Here is a 19,913-nt window from a genome sequence, read left to right on the forward strand (position 1 = left end):
GACGGTTGTATATGTGGAGCAGTAAAAGGAGGAGATGGTAATGAAATAGATGGAGCATTATTAATTCTTACAACTTGCTGCAATAACTGATTCATTGTCTATAACAAGTCTAGAATTGGAATTTCTTCTCTAGGCGGTATCGACTCTATTTCAAGTTGAGTTATTTCTTCCAATTTAGGCTCCCTATAATCCCCTAAGTTTACCGATTCACTTTGGGCTTGGGCTCTATGTTGATCTCTTTCCCTATCAAGGTTTGGCGCCCTACTCTCTACTTCATTTTCCGATTCTTCACAAGATCTATTTGACATCTTTAAGTTTTTACAATATTCATAAATTACACAATTAAATAACTAAACCTCATCTCATCTCATCAATATACAAAATGACATGTACAGATAGACTCATTCCCAACCCAATAATTCAGAAAACTTAAGCTCTGATACCAATAAATGTAAAACTCTAAACTCGATTCAATTGTATGGACCCGGTATAAGACTATTACATTTGGTGCTAAAACAATTTTAGCACCAAATGTAATAGTCTTATACCGAGTCCATACAATCGAACCGGGGGTAGGGGTGTGACACATATAATCATCTTGATATTTTAAATAAAATAATCTACACAAAAGAGGTCACTTTGACGGTATTTTGTTTCAACTAATCTATTAAAATATTAGGCATCCTTAATTAAAACCTAAAGCCAAAATATGAATTTATCTGTTTCAAAATATTTTTCTTAATTTCATCTTTCAATCAAATTAAAAGATAATAGTATATATATTTATCCTAAAACAACATACAATGATGTTGACAAATATAATAATAGTTGAATAAATCATAAACCATAAACAACCTCACATAAGATTTCAAATTTAAACCAAAATAATTTGAATAAAGGTAAACTTTATCTCAAGATATCGGACACTCCATTTATATTGGTGTAATAATCAAACATTGACAATAAGAACATGTCGAACCATAAATCTTCCTTTGGGCCAATTTATTGCTCACATGTAAAACCAAATAATTGTCACATATTTATTACCATAGTTGCACATGTAATATCATTAACTTCATTTGAGCCGATCAATATTAACATAACTTAAGTTACATGCACACAACCTTTTATGTTTTAAAACAAAATAATTTATACAAAAAAAATCATTTTGGCGACTTATTGCTTCAATTAAGTTATTTTAAAATATATATATAATTATATCAATATTCAAATTTAAAATTTACCCAATTGTCAAAGCTCAAAACTAAAATTTCTGATTGCACTAGAGTTTCTAAAATAACCCGAAATAAGGATGTCTTAATAGTGCAATTAAAAAACCGAAAACCGTAATCTTTGACTATTTTTTTTAAACCATATATGTCAAAACCAAACAAAAATAATGTAATGATTCAATGCTAAATCATCAAGAATAAAACTAGATGCGGAAGCATACTTGCATTAATTGATTTCTTAAAATCTACGGATCATGTTATTTTGATCTTTTAAATTAGCACACACAAAATTAATAAAATATTTGCTCTAACCCATAAAATTTCATGAATGTATCATTTTAAAAAGAATAGAAATTTAATCATTTAGGCATCTGCATCATGTCCATCTAAGAGGGGGGTGGTTGTTGTCTTGCCCACTTCTTCCTTGTCCGACTGTGCCCATATCACCCCATAAAAGCCCGTTACAATTATGGCTGCTCCCACAATACTGCAAAGGAGTACTAGTATTATTATCTCGTTGTTAAGTTTTGGTAAAAGTGGTGCAATAGCTGCATGCAATACAGCTTCCTTCGTCTATGGTAACTTAGATCAATTACTATAAAATTTGTGATGTTGATCCACTATAACAAAAGCGGAACATATCACAATGCCACTGAATTTTAAGAGATGTAATAGAAATATTGATAAAGAATAACCCAAAGAGATAAGTCTACAAAATCAAATTGATAGAAGTTTGTTTCAAGTTTTTTTCTCTCTTGATTTTCTTGACCTTTCTCATCTGCCAAACACTGCTCTTGTGGTGTTAATTCTAACGCAAATATGTAAAAGTTTACGAAGGTAAACAATCCTATTTCCAAAAGCAGTTTTCCGCATAGAGAAGGAAAAACTGATGAATGAATCACATAACACTATAGCATCGTATGTTCAAAACTTCAATGTGACTTGTGATACAAGAAACAAAGAAATGGTACTTTTAAGACAGTTTTGCAAAAGTAAAATAAAACAAACATGGCATCATAAGATTAGAATATAAGAGCAAAGACCTATTATGCTTTCAAACTTATAGGGTGAGCTAATACCATTGCATGTTTACTTATTCGGGTTGTGTGCGTAGGTTTCAGCCAACACGTACGTAGTCCTTTGAAGGGTGATTTAATACTTCCCATCTCCCATCAGCTGTTGGAGGAGGCGTGACGGAAACACCCCCGAGTGGGGCAATTTCGCCACTTGAAAAAACTATTCCCAAGTAATGATATTAGTTTGATCGATCGGAAGATCCTTTGATTTGGCTTGCATCGGTGTGAATAGTTTTTCGAAAATCAACACAGGACTGAGGTAGATAAAGTTTGGCAACCTTCCACATGCTGGATGAGGCACAACTTTGATATTTTTCAGATTAAGTTAGAGGGGTGTGCTGAAATGATTATAATTCAGCAATTATTGCTCCCTCTGTTTTGGTCCTTCCGCTTGGGAGATTTGGTTAGTTTGAAACAGATAGGAAGGGTAGAGCTTTATCATTGACAATTGCGATAAAAATTAAGACAAGCTAGTCAGTACATTCGGGCAAAACAACATGTTAGGCTATTTATGGCTGGATTAGATGATTCCATCCGATTAAATGCTCAAATGCATAAACCCCTGATTTAGTCACAACTATGAGCCTCGCTAGAGCCTTTAAACATAAGCAGTAAATGATGCGGATAGAGAATAAACATCATTGTAAGAAGCTCTTTGGCTTAAATGAATAGTTCCACAAAATTCAGACCAATTTACACAATGTTTCTGTCAAAAGTTCCTTTGATTTTATGTCCAAGTTAAGGAATTTTTGTTTAGAGTATCTCTTGTGAAATCAACTGGTCGTCTATTTGTAGCCTATTATTGTGTTCAACTTTAGTACATCCCTTTATAATAATCAACTTATTGAAATAACACAATCTCACGTCTAAAGAATACAAAGTTGTGGAGATTTTGTACTACTATAAATGGGTGGTTGCTCCTCCATCTTTGAATCATCCGTCATATTTTTCCTAAGACAAATTTTTACTCTTTATTTGTAATGTTTCACTTGTATCTTTTGCGGCAAAATATAAACCTGTGTAATTTTCTAGTATAATAATTTACTCTCTTTTATCCTATTCGTACAACACAACTTATACTTTGGCTTCAAATATTTTATATTTTATCTCGTTGCTACTACGAGGGTGAGCAAATTAATAAGCTCGTTTTTATCTAGTTTTAAACTTATTTATGCTCATTTGCTAATTAATAGGTGAGCCCTTGCTTATGTTCATGAACAGTTTACTAAGTTTGCAAAAATTAGCAAATTAAAAATGATAATAAGGAAATTCGTACCTGCCAATATAAAGCGTTTCACCAAGGAAAATGAACCCCAAGAAGGCAGCAATAGCAATACTTAAGGGCTTGAACATGGCCACAAAGACCGGCCCTTTACGCCGAATGCACCATGCTTGCACGCCGAATGTTACCACATTTCCAAATAAAGCCTGAAACGAAATCGGTCTCAGTTACTAAGCTTTGATTTGCCAAAATGACAAAGCTAACATGGGGAGTTGCAGTCTCCTTACTGAGTAGACCACAGAAATGAGCTCGATATCTGGACTCAACATCCAAGCGTTGGGGTCTCTTTCAAAAATCAAAGTAACCAATGCAGATTGAATGGTCCCAAAGAGGCAATAGAAGGAAACCAACGTTATCTCCGATGGATACCCTTTCAGAACCGCAGCCTTCAAATTTAGTAGGGAAAGTATCAGTTTGAAGTAGCCAAAGCATTGTGGATTATGAAATAGCATATTAAATTACCTGACCAACGATGTTTGCTGAAAGTGACAAAGAGGCAGTAGCGATGAAGAGGCCACCTATGAGCCAATTGTTAGATGTTGTTAACATGGTAGAAGGAGATGGGTGTAAATGCGGTTGAATTGGTGGGGAAAGTACTGGAGGACCCTTGTAAAGGGTCATAATGAACGCTCCAGAAATGGATACCAAGGTGCCCAACACTTTGATCTGACTCTTTGGGCTTTTCAACTCTAGCTTTTCCATCCTATAAAGTTAAAAAAAAAATGGGAAAACTGCTATAGCTAGCAAAGATCAAAGACAGCTGATTAGGCCTTATACTACAAAAACAAATGGCATAGTAGCAAAGACGAACCTGAAGATAACAGCAAGCAAGAAAGTGAAAGCTGGGATTAAGTTGGCAAGAGCAGAAGCAAGGGTTGGAGAGCTGTAACTTACACCGGTGATTACACAGTTCTGCATCAAAGTGATCCTGCAAAAAACCCGGTTTCATACCCCAATTTTTTCACCAATAAAGGAATTATTGAACTCTGTTCAGATTTAATTGCATACCCAGCAATGCTTAAGCAGAAAATTTTGCACAGAAAAGATAAAGTAATTGGTGGCCGCTTTTTCCTGCATATAAGGAAGTCCCGAAACAGAAATAATTACCATTAATTGCTCATCCATGGATCTAATTGATAAATAGATGAGAACCTTGTGAAGAAAAAAGCCGCTGGAAGAAGAATGAGGGAAGCCAGAGCATTTGAGTAGACGACAAGGACAAAGTGGCTCATTCCTTTGGACATGGCAGCTTTGCTGAGGGTGGATAAGCCAACATCCAGGCACTCCACAGCCACCATGGCTGCAAATGGCGCCGATTCAACTAACCACGACTTCACTTTCATCTCTTCTTTCTCTCCTGATCGCTGGGAGTTGGTGGTTGACTTAAGTCGCTGGTACAAATAAAAATAATTTTCTCTTTCTGAGTTTCACTTTTATCATCGGGATTGCAACGGAGTACGGACAAAAGGTAGACACTAAAATGTAATTTTAAGACAGGAAAAATGGACTATTTGATCACGTGCTGCAACTCATTTCCATACTGTTGAAAAAGAAAAAGAATTAATTAACACCATTAATAATCTACCATGTCCAATGGAATGTTAACCAACCAACCAACGAACTACGTACGCGTTTTGTTTTTATATATTATCTTCTAATTTTTATATAATTTATATTTTAATGCCGATTGAGTATTAACTTCATTGGTATCGGTATAGTTATTAGTTTAGGAGGACGTTAGTTCGAATGCGCTGAAACGCATTCTCTTACTATTTTAAGGTTGAAGGTAGGTGTGAGTGTTCAATCGAATCATTAATCCTTTAATATAATAAATTTGAGTTATTAATACTTATTTAGTTTCCAAAATCATTATTTTAGAAAATTTTTAATTTTTAATTTTCTATATATGTTTTTAGATTTTTTGAATTTTTAAATAATTTAGTAAAAAAATAAATTATGAAATTTTTATAAATATTTTGAATTTTTGAAAATTATTTTGAATTATTTTGTATTTTTTATTGAGAGATTAATTTACTCATTTTAAATTTGAAAGGGTCCGAATAGTATTTACATCGATCATTATTCAAATTATTCGAGTTATTCAATTGTAAAGTTCAACTCTATTCAAACTTGAAACTCGAGACTATAGAAAATTTTAGATATTATATAAAAAAGAATGATATGATAAGAAAATTTTGTTAAAAAATATTTTTATATTTTAGTTCTTAGTTTTGTATATTATATATACATATACCTAAATTATATACCTTAGTAATTAAGATGCACATATGTATGTGTGAAAACTGCATATTTATATAATTAAACATATGAATATAATTATAATGCGACCTATGTAATAGTTACATTAAAATAAAATAAAATAGTTTAAATAATGAAATTATATAAAATAAAAATAAATGAAAAGAAAGAAACATGTCGTTAACTTGCATAATCAAAATTATTCAGATATTCCAAATCGAAAGAAGTAATATTTTGGAATTATAATTCATTTAAGTATATTAAAGTTGCAACTTTAATTAATTTTGAACACTCCTTAAAATGAAATTATTTTCTGTTATATTTATCAATTTTTATAATCAAATTATTTAATTTGAATTAACAAAATTATAACTTTTATTTATTCCTTTTAGATAAATTTTTTAAATAAGAAATGACTTTGATTAATAAAATTACATATCGCCCAAAATGAAAAATAATACTAACCCGAATCAATAGATTTACTCTTTACATCCATCTTAATATCTCGCATTGGGTTAATTGTTTATAGACTAATAGTTAAAATTTAAATGTTACAATATACTTCAAATTTCTGTGCTCTCTGTATTTCTGGAATTTAGTCTTCATATTTTTATTTTAAAAATTTAGTCCTTCTATTTTTTACCATTATTGTATAATTTAATCACTTTTGAATAATTAAAATTTAAATGGTCAACGTGGTCAATAATAGAAACTGTTAACAGAGGGACTCAATTAATTATTTTATATAATGACTGGGGGTTAATTGGATGCAAATTTAATATAAAGGCTTAAATATTAGATTAAATCAAAAGTTATCATGTGTTGTCATCTGATTGGTCTGTCAATTTATTTTAATAGTCAACATGATCAAGAACAAACAGTTAAAAGGGGACTTAATTAATTCTTTTAAATAATGATAAGGATTTAATTGGATGTGAATTTAATATAAAAGAGTAAACGATTTTTATAACGGATTTTTAACGTAAAAAGTTTTTTTTTAATAATGATATAAAGTAGTTGAATAGTGAAAAAAAGGAGTAGATACCTTTATCTAGATCAGCGAAATAGAAAGAAAATAGATTGAATTTAAATTTTTGTAATTTTACACAAAAAGAATGTAAAAAGAAAAATAAATTATATTGAAAGACTTTTAACCCAAAAGATATAATAAATAATTTTAAATTATATCCAAAATGGAAAAATAGAAAGAAAAATAAATTAAATTAGGGATTTAGAAATTTTATCTAAAAAGAAAATTAATTATATTTAGAAAATTTAAAAATCGACCCAAAACAGCAAAAGCAAAAGAAAGTTAAATTAAATTTTGAGATATTTGGTATTTTATTCCAAAAATAAATAAATATTCAGAAAATTTTTAAATTTGATCCAAAATAAGTTAATAAATGGAAAAAATACATTGAATAGAAAATTTTGAATAAAACCATTGAAAAAGATGGGTCGATAAATTGTGATCTATCACTTATTGAAAAATACATTAGTGAATTTATACTTTAATTTTTTTCCTTTTCCTTTATGTATTATCTTTTAAATTGCAAATCAGTTCACAATAATTTAAAAATATTTATTTTTAATTTTATAATATTTTATATATAATGCTTTAAATTTTATAAGATATTTTTATATACAAATTAAAATTAATTGTAAAAATATAAAAAATTCAAAATTTAACATTTACATTTCTCAAATGTTAGTGTCACTGTCAACATCAATCCTAGTTGTAATCTGAGAAAAAGTTGGCAACACATTTTTTATATTTTTGTATTTTAATGGCATAATGGTAGATATACCAAAGTGTGACAAATTCCAAATTTATGTACTAATTATACAAAAAGTCTCAATATCAATTGGTTATAAGCGGCTAAGTTGAGAGAGCAATTTATATATTAACCATTTTTTTAATCCGAACATAATCATCCCATTTAATTACCGTTTTAGTTGTCAGTTGAGTCTTAACTCGATTAGTATTAGTATTATTGTCAGTATATAATGATGTGAGTTCGAATATACTGAAACATATTATTCTCTTAATTAAGGGTTGAGAAAGAGCTATGAGTAATTTTTTGCAATCAAAATTTTGTAGAAGAAGTGAAGTTATTACATTTAATAAGGTTTTGTATTTTATAGGTATACATTAAATATAAAAACCTTTTTAATAAATTACAGAAATGAAAATTGGGCCGATTGATGAACAATCGAATTAATGCAGAAGTATGACATTGGAGTGGTTCATACATGGGAGCTTGATTTATCCTCTTCATCTTTTAGCGTGTTGATCATAACAGCAACTTGGTCCATGTTGGGCCTTTCATAAGGGTTAGGATTTATGCACTTCAATGCTATCTGCAAAAGGATCAGCAACCTCTCTTCACTTGCACCTTCCAGAAGTAAGCCTTTATCAAACACTTCAACAGTCCACTCCTCTCTAACCACTGAGTTAACCCATTGAACCAATTCCAACTCATCACCCTGGACCGGTTTTCCTGTTACAAGTTCAAGAAGGATCACCCCAAAACCATAGATGTCTGCTTTAAAGCTTGTACGGATACGGGCAGGATCCAAGCTGAAACTGTTGGAGTGGGAATTCGATGATGGATTTTCACTGTGGGAAATCATTAGCCCATATTCACTCACACAAGGATCCATGTTGTTGTTGAACAGTATGTTTGCTGATTTCAGGTTACCATGTGCGATTCCGTCTTCACTCAGCTCCTCATGCATATATGCTAATGCCTCAGCAACAGTAGCTGCAACGTTTATTCTGCTTCCCCAGTCGAATGCCTGGCCATTTCGGGATCCTGAATCAACAAGGAACCATATCAGTAGTGATGAAAAGAGCCCAATTAGTTGCTAACCAACAAGCATAGGTGACAATGACATTACCGTTGAGTAGCTTGGAAAGACTGCCATTTGGTTGATATTCATATACCAAGAGCTTCTCTTGCTTGGAACTATAAAAAGCTAGTGATCGCAATATATTCGGATGCCTTGTCTGGTGCAATCTCTGCATTCTTCTACTGAAGGCTTGACTTGTAACACTCCAGTCCTTTACCCGCTTCACTGCCAAGGTTGTCGACCCATTATCAAGCATTACCTTGTAGATGCTTCCATGTTTCCCCTTTCCAAGCAATTCAGCCGGAGCTCGAAGCAGGTCCTCGAACCTTAAACCTTGGGCCCTTGGACTTCTAAGAACTACAAGGGGTGACATTGCCGCTTTACTCTCTTCATAACTTGCTAAATTTTCTGACTTATGCTCAGTGATCTTGGATACATCGTAAGTACTGCTAATGTATGCGTTCACTCCCTTTTTCGCAAAATCAGCCTTGGCTTCTTTCAGCTTCTTTTTGCTGATTAATATGAAGGCAACGACCAACAGAATAATAAGTCCAAGAACAGCATAACCAAAGTAGATAAGAAGCAGTCTCCTTGATGAATCTTCAGATTTTCGTGGAGATAATGGTGCTGCTGCTGATGGAGGGGATTCCTTTGAGATAAATTCTCCACCTAGTTCTGGATTACCCGACCAACTTTCAGCAGAGAACCGGCCTTTTACATCAGGAAGTGGACCCCTGAAGTTGTTGTTGGAGACATTGAACTGCATCAGATTGGAGAAATCAAGCTTTGGTATCTCTCCGCTAAGTTGATTATTCTGAGCATAAAACATAATCAACCTCGAAATTTGAGACAAATCGGGAACCTTTCCAGAGAAGTTATTGTTGGAGATATCAAATCTTTTCAAGTTACTCAACTCTTTCAGAGAATCCGGAAGGTGACCTGATAATTGGTTACCACTTAAATACAGATGAGTTAAACGTTTGCAATTCCCCATCTCTTCCTTTATCAATCCAGCAACATTGTTCTTGACGATGCTAAACACGAGAAGGGAACTTGCCTTGCAAACTGAACCAATATCGAGAACTCCGGTGAGATTTAACCCATCAAGAACTACTTTCTTGACGGACAGCAACTGAGTGTCGCACGATACGCCCTTCCATTTGTGTATGCAGGGGTCTGATGTCGTGTTCCAACCCCAACTTTGATCTGTCTTTGCAGTTACACCCGCAAGTTTGTCCATGAATCTCACCAGGGATTGCTTTACTTCTTCATCTTCTGAATTTGAGACATTGAAGAGCAGAAAGATCAAAATGGGCAGTAACCGGATTGAAACTCGGTTCATTTTCAACTTACAAACAGAAGCAAGGTTTCTACCAACTTTTAAGGAAAAGGGATTGCTTGTTCACGAATTGTTGAAGAACAAACAGAAATAAAATGGTTTACATGCTCTGCCAACTTTTGCTTTGCCATATGGCTGAATTTGAGTATGTGGTTTGCTACGTTCTGTAAGACTCAAATAATGAGCAAGGAATGAGTCAATAAACCAAAGTGGCATTTAAAATTGACTGCCGGCAAGGTGAAAGTGTCAAAGAATCCTTGCAATACAGTGCATGTCTTTCTCGGTTGCCATCTAACTCACGAGCCAAATGCTTCAGGTCCTAGAAAAGCATAAATCTCAAAAGTAAAACTGCAACTTTTCCAAGGATTCTCTTCATATTAACAAACAAACTTTTATTATTCTAGCATTAGGCTAAAAACAAATGTTATTAAAATCTTTATTCTTCCAGCATGAGGTTAAAACAAATTTAATCAAATACCAACCACATACAAATACAAATACATGACCATGTATTCCCTTAGTACAGGATCTACGGGGAAAGAAGATACAAGCTGGTGTCTAATAAGAATATTTGAGTTTAATGTATCAATAGTTATTGCTATTTTTTTTTTTTTTCCTTTTGAGCCCTACCATATTGAAATCACTAACTTTACTTGCCACTTCTATTTTTATCTAATATATGCCGATGAGAACAACAAAGGGGGTTCATCATCGCTTTTATCAAATGTTTAATTCGTAGAAGCTAGACCTTCCAAGGTGGTTATGGATCTGCATGTCCAGCAATTTCATCATCACTAGATCCAGTATCTTCATCAGTGATGTCATCCTCATCATCAGTTTCCTTGTCAGCTGCGGATTTCGTGATGTCTTCTTTCTTTGCATATCGCTCACAGTATTCTGCTTCCATGAAGGGAAAAAAGAAGACACTAGTTACATCACTCAGCCAAGAAATGAATACTTAGTCAACAACCACCCTCTATTTCTTACACACTCATGGATAAATGTAATAAAGCAGTAATCCTGAGTTTACCACCGGATCACAAAATTTCCAAATGCACAGTGTACATTGGAGCCATTCGACTAGAGCAAAATTCAGAACGGAGGAAAAGAAGATAAACCGATTCAATATATTTTACCTTTTACTTTTTGATCATATTGCTTTCGATCCTTCATCATTAATGATGCTGCATCCCCATTTAGAGGGTCTGAAGGATTTGGATAAAGCAAGAGCTGTGGAAGAAAAACTTCAAAAATATTTAAAAGATCTGCAATAACAGGTAAAAGTCGTATATAGCTCAGTTTCCATTACAAATTCCAGAAAAGAAAAAAAAGAACTAATTTGTATATGGAAGAACCAAGGATATTATTAATGCAAAAAATGTATGTTAGGTGTCAATCAAGAAAATGAAAAAGGTCTCCTGATTGTAAGCAATGGTAATCCAATTGATGCTTACCGAACATTGGACTCCATGATTGGTTAATAACATCCAAGCAAACAGAACCAGACCTGCAATTATTTGAATACAGAAAAAAAATCGGATTCAGTCAACTTTGAACAAGAATCAGCATGGCATACCCAGAAATACAAAAAGGTTACGGAATCCTTGTCTATTAACAATTAATACAAGAGCATCTTAAATATTTTTCTTAGCAAATCAATTCCAAATTTTAGATGGCTGACCATGAAAGCTCAAAAGGACTATTTTTGAAGACAAGAATGAAAAAAACTAAACAGCAAAGATAATATAGTTTGTAAGAGTCAATTCTGAAATTATGAATTCCTCACAGTTCATCAACATTTGGGTGGAATATCTTGTTCACAAATCCAATAGAAGGAGACTTGAATGGGTAAGCATCCGGAAGCTCAACCCGGATTTTCCAAACCCCACCTTCATAGAGACCTGTATGCATTGAAGTTGATATAAAAGAAATCAAAGTGGATTAAAAACAAGTACTTGGACTAGCAATAGAAACAATTTGTTATAAGCTGTAGCATAGATAAAGCCCTCTAAGTATATAATAAATTTAATAAAATTATCAACAATTTTGAAATTTATAAGCATATAAAACACTATGGAACAGTTCTCTGCTGGTCCAGCACTTGTTTTTCATTCGTATTATGAATGCAAATTTTGGAACTCGATCATCTAGGTGTTTTGTTTACTTTGTAATGATAAATAGATATTGTATCCTCTCTCTATAATAATAACAATAATAATAATAACAACCAGGTGACTACCTGAAGTACATGCTTAAACATATAAATACTATGTGAGAGGGATCATATCAAACACACATGAAAAAAAGAACGTAAATTGAACAGATTAGTATAAGCATACTTTCTTTGGGACCATGAAACTTGACATTGAATTCGTTGAGCCCGTCATTTATTGTTTCTACATTGTAATCACTCATCATCCTAGATAAAATTAAAAATAAAAAACTCATGAGCAACTCAGGCCAAAATCCAAGTTTAGCAGCAATTTCTAAATTCAGCAAAGCTTTCACGAAGTGGAAATGGAAAGAGTTCATTTGAATAAAATAAAAGTATCAAGAATTGAAATAATCACTCAGGCAAACAAAAAGAAAAATATGTCACTAGGTCTGTTAAAAGTGACAGGATGCCCTATAATAATGCAATGAACTCACTGCTGAGTAAAGGTGAAAGCTGAAAATCATCAACATCTTTTACTGTTCATGGATTTCTTAATTGTAGAAAAGAAACAAAACAGTATCACAGACAGTTGACATTCATGAGTATTTAATGAATAATGGCCATTCAAATTATAGTCCCATCAACCCTATGAAATCCAATTTTCAGAATATAGATGTTCTCATTCAACAAATTCAATTTACCATCTCTGCTACGAACATCTTCATGATGCTACTCCTATTAACTAAAAAGGTTACAACTCAAAACATCCCAACTTATCCATCACCTGTTATGTGATTAAGACAGCCGGTCTGGGTGCCTTGGCCACACTAATTACTACTGCTTTAGAAAATTGCAAAAAGAAGTGCCCAAAACACCATACAAAATACTATCAGTAAAAGCATTACAGTAGCAAACTATTCTGAACATAAAATATGTAAGAGAAACTTACAACTTCATTACATCCATTTCTCTCCTCTTGCTAGGGGAAGACATTTTAAGCCAATATTGCAGATTCCAAACTACCTGCAGAATATCAACAACAAAATTACGTTTTGCACTTCTGCAAGATTAAAACTTATGAAATGAACTTCACATTTTACATACTTCCATGTCCAAAATATTCTTATTTCTAAAACATTCTAGAAAAAACTAGTCTGATAATGGGAGAAGGGCACATATTAACTTGTAGAATCCTAGAGGCTGCATTCTAAGAAACCTCAAATTTTATGTCCTGCACCAAAATAAATGTTGATGCAGAGATAAAAACAAGTATATACTTTTGAGTGAACTAATCCAAAACAGGGTGTCGAAGTAGTGAGTTCTGAATATTTATCGCAGTCTATATAACCGAAGAAATCCTCATATCAACCAAAGTTACACTTGCATGAAATTCTTAAAAAGACGAACCAAATCCTTAGAAATTTGAAAAGGTCCAGACAATTTTTTTTGATGCTCATGCTTATTTTCAATTTCTGAATTACACTGGATAACAAACACTAAACTATGACCAATTTAATTCACTGCTCCTTAATCTTCGGGAAATAGCTAGCCCAAAAATCCTGGAATCAATATGAAGCTCAACAGCTTGGCATGCAGATCAAAAACTTTAACTCAAATATGAACCAATAACTTAAGAAAAAAGTACATCAGTTTAACAAAGTCGAATTAAAGCTAAGTGAAATGTTTTTTTTAATAAACAAAGACGTTAAAGAACGCACTTTTTTGAAAAATGGCAATGCAATATTTAGTTATCCATGTAAAACATTCCTTGACTTTAGAGTTATAAGTAATGAGATTGAAAGCCAGTATGAAAAGCCTCATAGTATATTTGACATAAAGAACGTAAGACGGAAGAAAAATACTGATAACCTTTCAACTGATATCGAATTCTTAAACAAAGAATATTGCCTTAGCACAATGTCTTAGCAAGAAAAATTTTCCTGCTGGATTGCCATTAAAATGTAAATATGAATAGATTGCCATCAAAAGAATCTATGGATGTGAGTAAATGTTTGTAATTAGAGAAACAACTTCAAAACTCTTTAATTACTTGGATTGGCATGTAACCCTGAACCAAAGATGCAAGGTTTTAGAAATTTTGACAAGTTTGTTCATACACACACTACCTAGATGCAAAGAGCCAACCTTAGCAGCTTCATATTCTTCTGACGAAAATCTAAATGCAAAATATGTAAAGATAGAAGATTCAAGTCTGCACTTCAATTCCCAGTAATCCATAGATATTAATACTGCTGCAAATCTAGTATATAAAATTCTTAATTAGCACACTGAAAAAGGCACAAACTTCAAATGCTGCTTGCTGGTTATAAGTGTCACAATTACAAACACTACATATTAAAACCATCTCACGAATCAACAATTTTCCTATTCTTCTACCATCGATTTTGATTCATAAATCAATATACAATCCTAAGATGCAATATTCAAGTCTAAAAGTGGAAAATCTAATAATGCTGAAAGCAAGAAGGTTGTGATCATTTCCATAAAAGTATATAAAAATGCCTTAATTTGTCCACTATGTCACTTACATTACACATTTAAAGCATAAATCTTTAGACTACACATTTGCATTAGAATACTACAAATACAAATCTCGTTTATCCTTGAGAAACTACCCATTACCATAAGAATGTAGCCTAATGGAAAAAGAGAAAAAAAAAAAAGAAGAGATTCATATGGATCCCCATTTTCTTCCTTAAAGCATTGGAAACAGATACAAGGCATTCTTGAAATAGAGAAATATAGCATCAGAAACGCGCAAGCGCGCACAAACACACACATAGAAGTATAACCAAATTCATCATCTTTTCATTCCCATTAAACTTAACATCCTAATAGAACGTAATAAATTAAGATCCAGGGGCAAAAGGGCATCCACAAACACAAAAGAAACGACCAACAAATTGTTCCCTGTTTGATCACTTAAAGATAAAAAAAGGGAGAAGAAAAGCGAGAATGAAACCAGGGGATCTTACGTTTCAGCAAAGGGTAATTTTAACAAAAAATAATTCGGGAGATCGTTCCTATAAAGGGAGAAATGAACCGAAAATGGGGAAGGAGCGGAAGGAAAAAAATTATAGAGAAAAGGGAAAGAAAATAAAGATTTAATATTTTGAATAGGAAGTGGGAGTGAATGTCGTCATATTTTCATGTGCACGTGTTGGATTCAAAGTCTCTGTTACGTGGCATGCATGGTTTTATTTAGGACAACAAATTATCGAGAAATGTCATGTTAATGCATTTCTTTTCGTGATTTGCTACATATTAATTTAAATTTAAATTTATTAAAATGTTTTTATATATAAAGTAAGGGTAAAATATTATAAAGGTGTTTATATCATGAGTGAATTTAATTTTATCTTTTATTAAAAATAATTAATTTTTATATTTAAAAATAATATAAATTTATCTTTTAATTTTAGATTAAAGAATAAATTGATCATTCTAATTTTAAGTAATGACATTGTAACAGTCCTTACCCGAGACTGTTGCCAGAATCGAGCACGAGGCATTACTAAACTTAATCTATCACTTAAATAGTTTTAAATTGTTTATTTAAGCTTTTCGGAATGTGCTGCCATTCTGCATCGTAGTCACCTAAAAATTCATATCTTGAGTTTCGAAACTCGAAATTAAGATCCGTAAATTTTTCCTGAAACTAAACTCATATATCTATCTACTAATTTTTTTCATAGATTTTTGACTTGGCCAATTAGTACAGTTTATTAGTTAAAGTTTCCCCTGTTTCAAAACTCGACTGCACTAACCTCTTCTTACTACGAACCATGTTTATTCCTGTACAAAATTCATATCACTAAGCCGTTTGTTTTTCTTAAAACTAGACTCAACAAGGATTATAACCATATAAAGTATACCTTCTAATTAGTTTTGTACAATTTATGGTGAATTTCCAAAGTTGAAACAGGGGATCCAAAAATCCTCTGACTCTGTTTCACTAAAACTCAGATATCTCATAAAATATAATACCTTTGCCTGTTTTGCTTATTCCATAATAAAATAGACATAATAAGCTTTAATTTCATATATTATTCATCTTCAAACTATGTTTCTACAATTTTTAGTGATTTTTCAAAGTTACGTCATTTCTGTTACTTGAATCTGTTTTTAGGTTACTTTCACATTTTTCATAATTTTCATGTAATAATCACCATTCAATCATACATATTAATAAACATGCATATCATCGGCCATTTTTGTTAGCTAATCACTAGCAAGTATTTACACATCATTCATTGTTCATATACACAAAACAAAACGTCTAATTATACCGAGTTATTTCTTTGATAGTGTGATCGGCCTCCGACGTTTCCTTCGATCCTCGAGTGGCTAGATAAGTACTATAAGAAGAAGAAAATAAAGAGATTAAGCACTAGGCTTAGTAAGCTTACAAGCAAATAAATCACAACATTCAACATAATGGATAATTATGCATAATATCATCTAACATCATAAATTTCTTTACTTCTCAATTTTTATCTTCTTCTTTATTCCCTTACCTTCTTTCTTACCTGACCTTTCCTTTTTCATAAATATAATCTACTTTTCCTTTGCTGTTAATTCACTGTAATTTAACTCGTATCCTGACCCGTTGAACCACTCGGAATACTAAGGATACTAGGGTCGTTCCTGTCTATCAATATCCTGCCAATGCCATGTCTTTGACATGAACTTACATGAATTATTCCTGTCTCCGATGCCATATATAATATGGACTTACATGGCTCAATCCTGTCTCCAAAGCCATATTTCTAATATGGACTTACATGGCTCATTTCTGTTTTGTCCTGTCAACCCTAACATCCTAACATTCTTAGGGTTCAACCGGGGCTTTCTAACACTTTTCCTCTGTCACTTCACCTTAAATTCGACTTTAAATATTTTCATAACATAAATATATAAATGCTGGAAATTGACAATAATAATGTAAAATAAAAGAATATTGCATTTATTTACTCTAAACTTACCTCGATACAAAATGTGACTAAACTTTACAATTTAGTCCTTTACTTTTTCTTTTCCCCGATCTACTCCCGAATTTCGCTCTTCTTGATCTATAATAGCAAATTTAGCTTATTTAATATCAACATTTATCAAAACATCCCTTTACTCAAACTTTGGCAAAATTATATTTTTGCCTCTAAACTTTCACATATTTTCACTTTTGCCCCAAGGCTCGTAAATTAAACTTCATCCTATTTTCTTATGTTTTATGACATGTTGATCATTTTTCCCTTTTATGACAACATCAAATTCACATACTAACATGTACTTATGACTATTAGGTATTTTTACCGATTAAGCCTTTTTACTCGTTTTCACTTAAAACCAAGTAGCACAAGTTGTCTAACATAATTTAAAACCTCATATTCCATCATAAAACATCAAAATACACAAATTTCACCTATGGGTATTTTTCCAAATTTGATTCCTAACTTAAATTATTGCTAGCATAAGCTTTATCGAGCTACGGACTTCAAAACGTAAAGATCATTAAAAGCGGGCTTGGAATCACTTACTATGAAGCTTGAAAGTTGAAGAAACCCCAAATATGGAGAGAGGTAAGGTTCGGCTGGTAACTTGAAGAAGATGATACAATTTTGTCATCTTTTTACCTTTTTATTAATGTTAATAACCAAATGACCAAAATGCCCCTCCTTACTAAACTTTCAAAAATTCCTTCCATGTCCTAATTTTGTCCATGAACTTAAAATTGGTCAAATTACCATTTAAGATCTCCTAATTAATATTCCAAAACAATTTCATACTAAAAACTTCTAGAATGCAAGTTTTGCAAATTATTCGATTTAGTCCCTAACCTCAACTTAAGCACTTTATGCATAGAATTTTATCACGAAATTTTCGCACAATCATGTAATCATACCATGAACCTCAAAATAATAATAAAATAAATTTTTCTACCCCGAATTTGTGGTTTCGCAACCACTGTTCCGTTTAGGCCCTATTTCGGAATGTTACATTTCTCCCCCCCTTTAGGGATTTTCGTCCCGAAAATCTTACCTGTAAAGAGATATGGGTACTGTTTTCGCATAGCCTCTTCGGGTTCCCATGTAGCCTCGCCTACCCCATGTCTATTCCATAGTACTTTCACAAGTACAATACTTTTGTTCCTTAATTGCTTTACCTCTCGAGCTAGAATCTTTACCGGTTCTTCACCGTAAGTCATGTCTGGCTGAATCTCAACCTCTGTCTAAGAAATCACATGTGACGGATCTGAACAATAATGACGTAGCATAGACACATGAAATACATTATGAATCTTCTCTAACTCAATCGGCAAAGCTAACCGATATGCTAATGGTCCGACTCTCTCAATCATTTCAAATGGTCCAATAAAACGTGGACTTAGTTTACCTTTCTTGCCAAATCTGAGAACTTTCTTCCACGGGGATACTTTCAAAAAAACTTTGTCACCAACTTGATATTCGATCTCTTTTCTTTTTAAATCAGATACGACTTCACCGCTCGTCTGTCGCTTTTAAACAATTTCGATAACTTTCACTTTTTCTTCATTTTTTAATTAGATCAACCCAGTAAATCGGCTTTCTTTAAGCTCAGTCCAATATAAAGGTGTGTGGCATTTACGTCCATACAAAGCTTCATAAGGTGCCATCTTCGAACTTGACTAATAACTATTATTGTAGGCAAACTCTACCAATGGTAAGTATTTTTCCCAACTACCTTGAAATTCTAATACACAATATCTAAGCATATCTTCAAGTACCGAATAACTCTCTCGATGACCATCGATTCGAGGGTGAAAAGTCGTACTAAAACTCAATTTCGTACCTAAAGCCTCTTGTAACTTCTTCCGAACCGTGAAGTAAATCTTGGATCTCATCTAAATGATCAATAATGGCACTCCATGTAGTCTAACTATCTCTGAAATGTAAAACTCGGCCAACTTGTCAAGTGAATAATCCATACGGATTGGGATAAAATGAGCTGACTTAGTTAGCTTATCAATCACAACCCATACTGCATCTTTCTTTTTCAGTGTTAACGGCAACCCTGTCATAAAATCCATAGTAACTCTGTCCCATTTCCATTCCGGAACTAGCACAGGTTGCAATAATCCTGAGGGTACCTGATGTTTGGCCTTTACCTGTTGACAAATCAAGTATCTAGAAACAAACTCTGAAATATCTCTTTTCATTCCTACCCACCAATACAATTTTTTCAAATCATTATACATTTTTGTACTGCCTAGATGAATAGATAAAGAACTGCTATGTGCTTCCTGTAAAATCTTCCGAATAAGCTCATCATTCTTTGGTACACAAATTCTGTCTCTAAACATCAAACAACCATCAGAACCAATCCAGAAATCTGATTCTATGCCTGACTCACATTGAACTCTTTTAGCTTGTAACTCATTATCATCTTTCTGAGCTTCACAAATCTCTTCAAGAAATACCAGTTTAGCTCTAAATTCATCTAAAATAGAACCATCATCTGACATGGCTAAATTGGTATTTAAAGCTCGCAATGTAAATAAAAGTTTCCTGCTTAAAGCATCAGCAACTACATTTGCCTTACCTGGGTGATAATCAATCACTAACTCATAATCTTTAAGCAATTTCAACCATCTTCTTTGCCTCAAATTCAAATATTTTTGAGTTATCAAGTATTTCAAGCTTTTATGATAGGTAAATAT

At 32.6% G+C, this 19,913-nt stretch overlaps 3 protein-coding genes across 4 annotated transcripts; all 3 read right to left on the reverse strand.

Moving 5' to 3' along the window:
• Positions 1 to 1,466: 1,466 nt before the first annotated feature.
• Positions 1,467 to 5,113, reverse strand: LOC108454765 (WAT1-related protein At3g28050-like). Of its 2 annotated transcripts, XR_001866766.2 has the most exons (8): positions 4,743 to 5,113; positions 4,599 to 4,661; positions 4,402 to 4,518; positions 4,053 to 4,293; positions 3,818 to 3,976; positions 3,585 to 3,736; positions 2,312 to 3,259; positions 1,490 to 1,719 (listed from the first exon to the last, which is right to left on the reverse strand). XR_001866766.2 is itself a non-coding variant. In XM_017753333.2 (7 exons), the coding sequence occupies exons 1-7, from the start codon at positions 4,931 to 4,933 to the stop codon at positions 1,596 to 1,598; spliced, it is 1,047 nt and encodes a 348-aa protein (XP_017608822.1). In that variant the 5' UTR covers positions 4,934 to 5,089; the 3' UTR covers positions 1,467 to 1,595. The 2 variants fall into 2 exon arrangements, 1 of the variants encoding a protein (XP_017608822.1); XM_017753333.2 differs by lacking the exon at positions 2,312 to 3,259 and having other exon boundaries at positions 1,467 to 1,719; positions 4,743 to 5,089.
• Positions 5,114 to 8,027: 2,914 nt separating this feature from the next.
• Positions 8,028 to 10,044, reverse strand: LOC108455423 (probable inactive receptor kinase At2g26730). The gene is made up of 2 exons (XM_017753980.2): positions 8,751 to 10,044; positions 8,028 to 8,665 (listed from the first exon to the last, which is right to left on the reverse strand). The coding sequence occupies exons 1-2, from the start codon at positions 10,042 to 10,044 to the stop codon at positions 8,097 to 8,099; spliced, it is 1,863 nt and encodes a 620-aa protein (XP_017609469.1). The 3' UTR covers positions 8,028 to 8,096.
• A 363-nt stretch (positions 10,045 to 10,407) lies between these two features.
• Positions 10,408 to 15,344, reverse strand: LOC108454881 (ubiquitin-conjugating enzyme E2-23 kDa-like). The gene is made up of 7 exons (XM_017753486.2): positions 15,193 to 15,344; positions 13,146 to 13,219; positions 12,381 to 12,460; positions 11,828 to 11,942; positions 11,496 to 11,548; positions 11,178 to 11,306; positions 10,408 to 10,938 (listed from the first exon to the last, which is right to left on the reverse strand). Exons 2-7 carry the CDS (start codon positions 13,187 to 13,189, stop codon positions 10,802 to 10,804), a joined length of 558 nt encoding a protein of 185 aa, XP_017608975.1. The 5' UTR covers positions 13,190 to 13,219; positions 15,193 to 15,344; the 3' UTR covers positions 10,408 to 10,801.
• Positions 15,345 to 19,913: the final 4,569 nt, after the last annotated feature.

The sequence above is a fragment of the Gossypium arboreum genome, chromosome 9 (assembly GCF_025698485.1).
Source record: "Gossypium arboreum isolate Shixiya-1 chromosome 9, ASM2569848v2, whole genome shotgun sequence".
NCBI lineage: Eukaryota > Viridiplantae > Streptophyta > Magnoliopsida > Malvales > Malvaceae > Gossypium > Gossypium arboreum.

Bases quoted from the DNA above. Each gene is read 5' to 3' on its own strand.
- LOC108454881 (XM_017753486.2), bottom strand. From the start codon at position 13,189: ATGTCTTCCCCTAGCAAGAGGAGAGAAATGGATGTAATGAAGTT. The intron at 11,549-11,827 runs GTGAGGAATTCA...AAATAATTGCAG, and splicing joins CACCCAAATGTTGATGAACT to GTCTGGTTCTGTTTGCTTGG. The intron at 11,307-11,495 runs GTAAGCATCAAT...CTGTTATTGCAG, and splicing joins ATCATGGAGTCCAATGTTCG to ATCTTTTAAATATTTTTGAA.
- LOC108454765 (XM_017753333.2), bottom strand. From the start codon at position 4,933: ATGAAAGTGAAGTCGTGGTTAGTTGAATCGGCGCCATTTGCAGCCATG. The intron at 4,662-4,742 runs GTTCTCATCTAT...CCTTATATGCAG, and splicing joins GCGGCTTTTTTCTTCACAAG to GAAAAAGCGGCCACCAATTA. The intron at 4,519-4,598 runs GTATGCAATTAA...GGTTTTTTGCAG, and splicing joins TTCTGCTTAAGCATTGCTGG to GATCACTTTGATGCAGAACT.
- LOC108455423 (XM_017753980.2), bottom strand. From the start codon at position 10,044: ATGAACCGAGTTTCAATCCGGTTACTGCCCATTTTGATCTTTCTGCTC. The intron at 8,666-8,750 runs GTAATGTCATTG...TTGTTGATTCAG, and splicing joins TCTTTCCAAGCTACTCAACG to GATCCCGAAATGGCCAGGCA.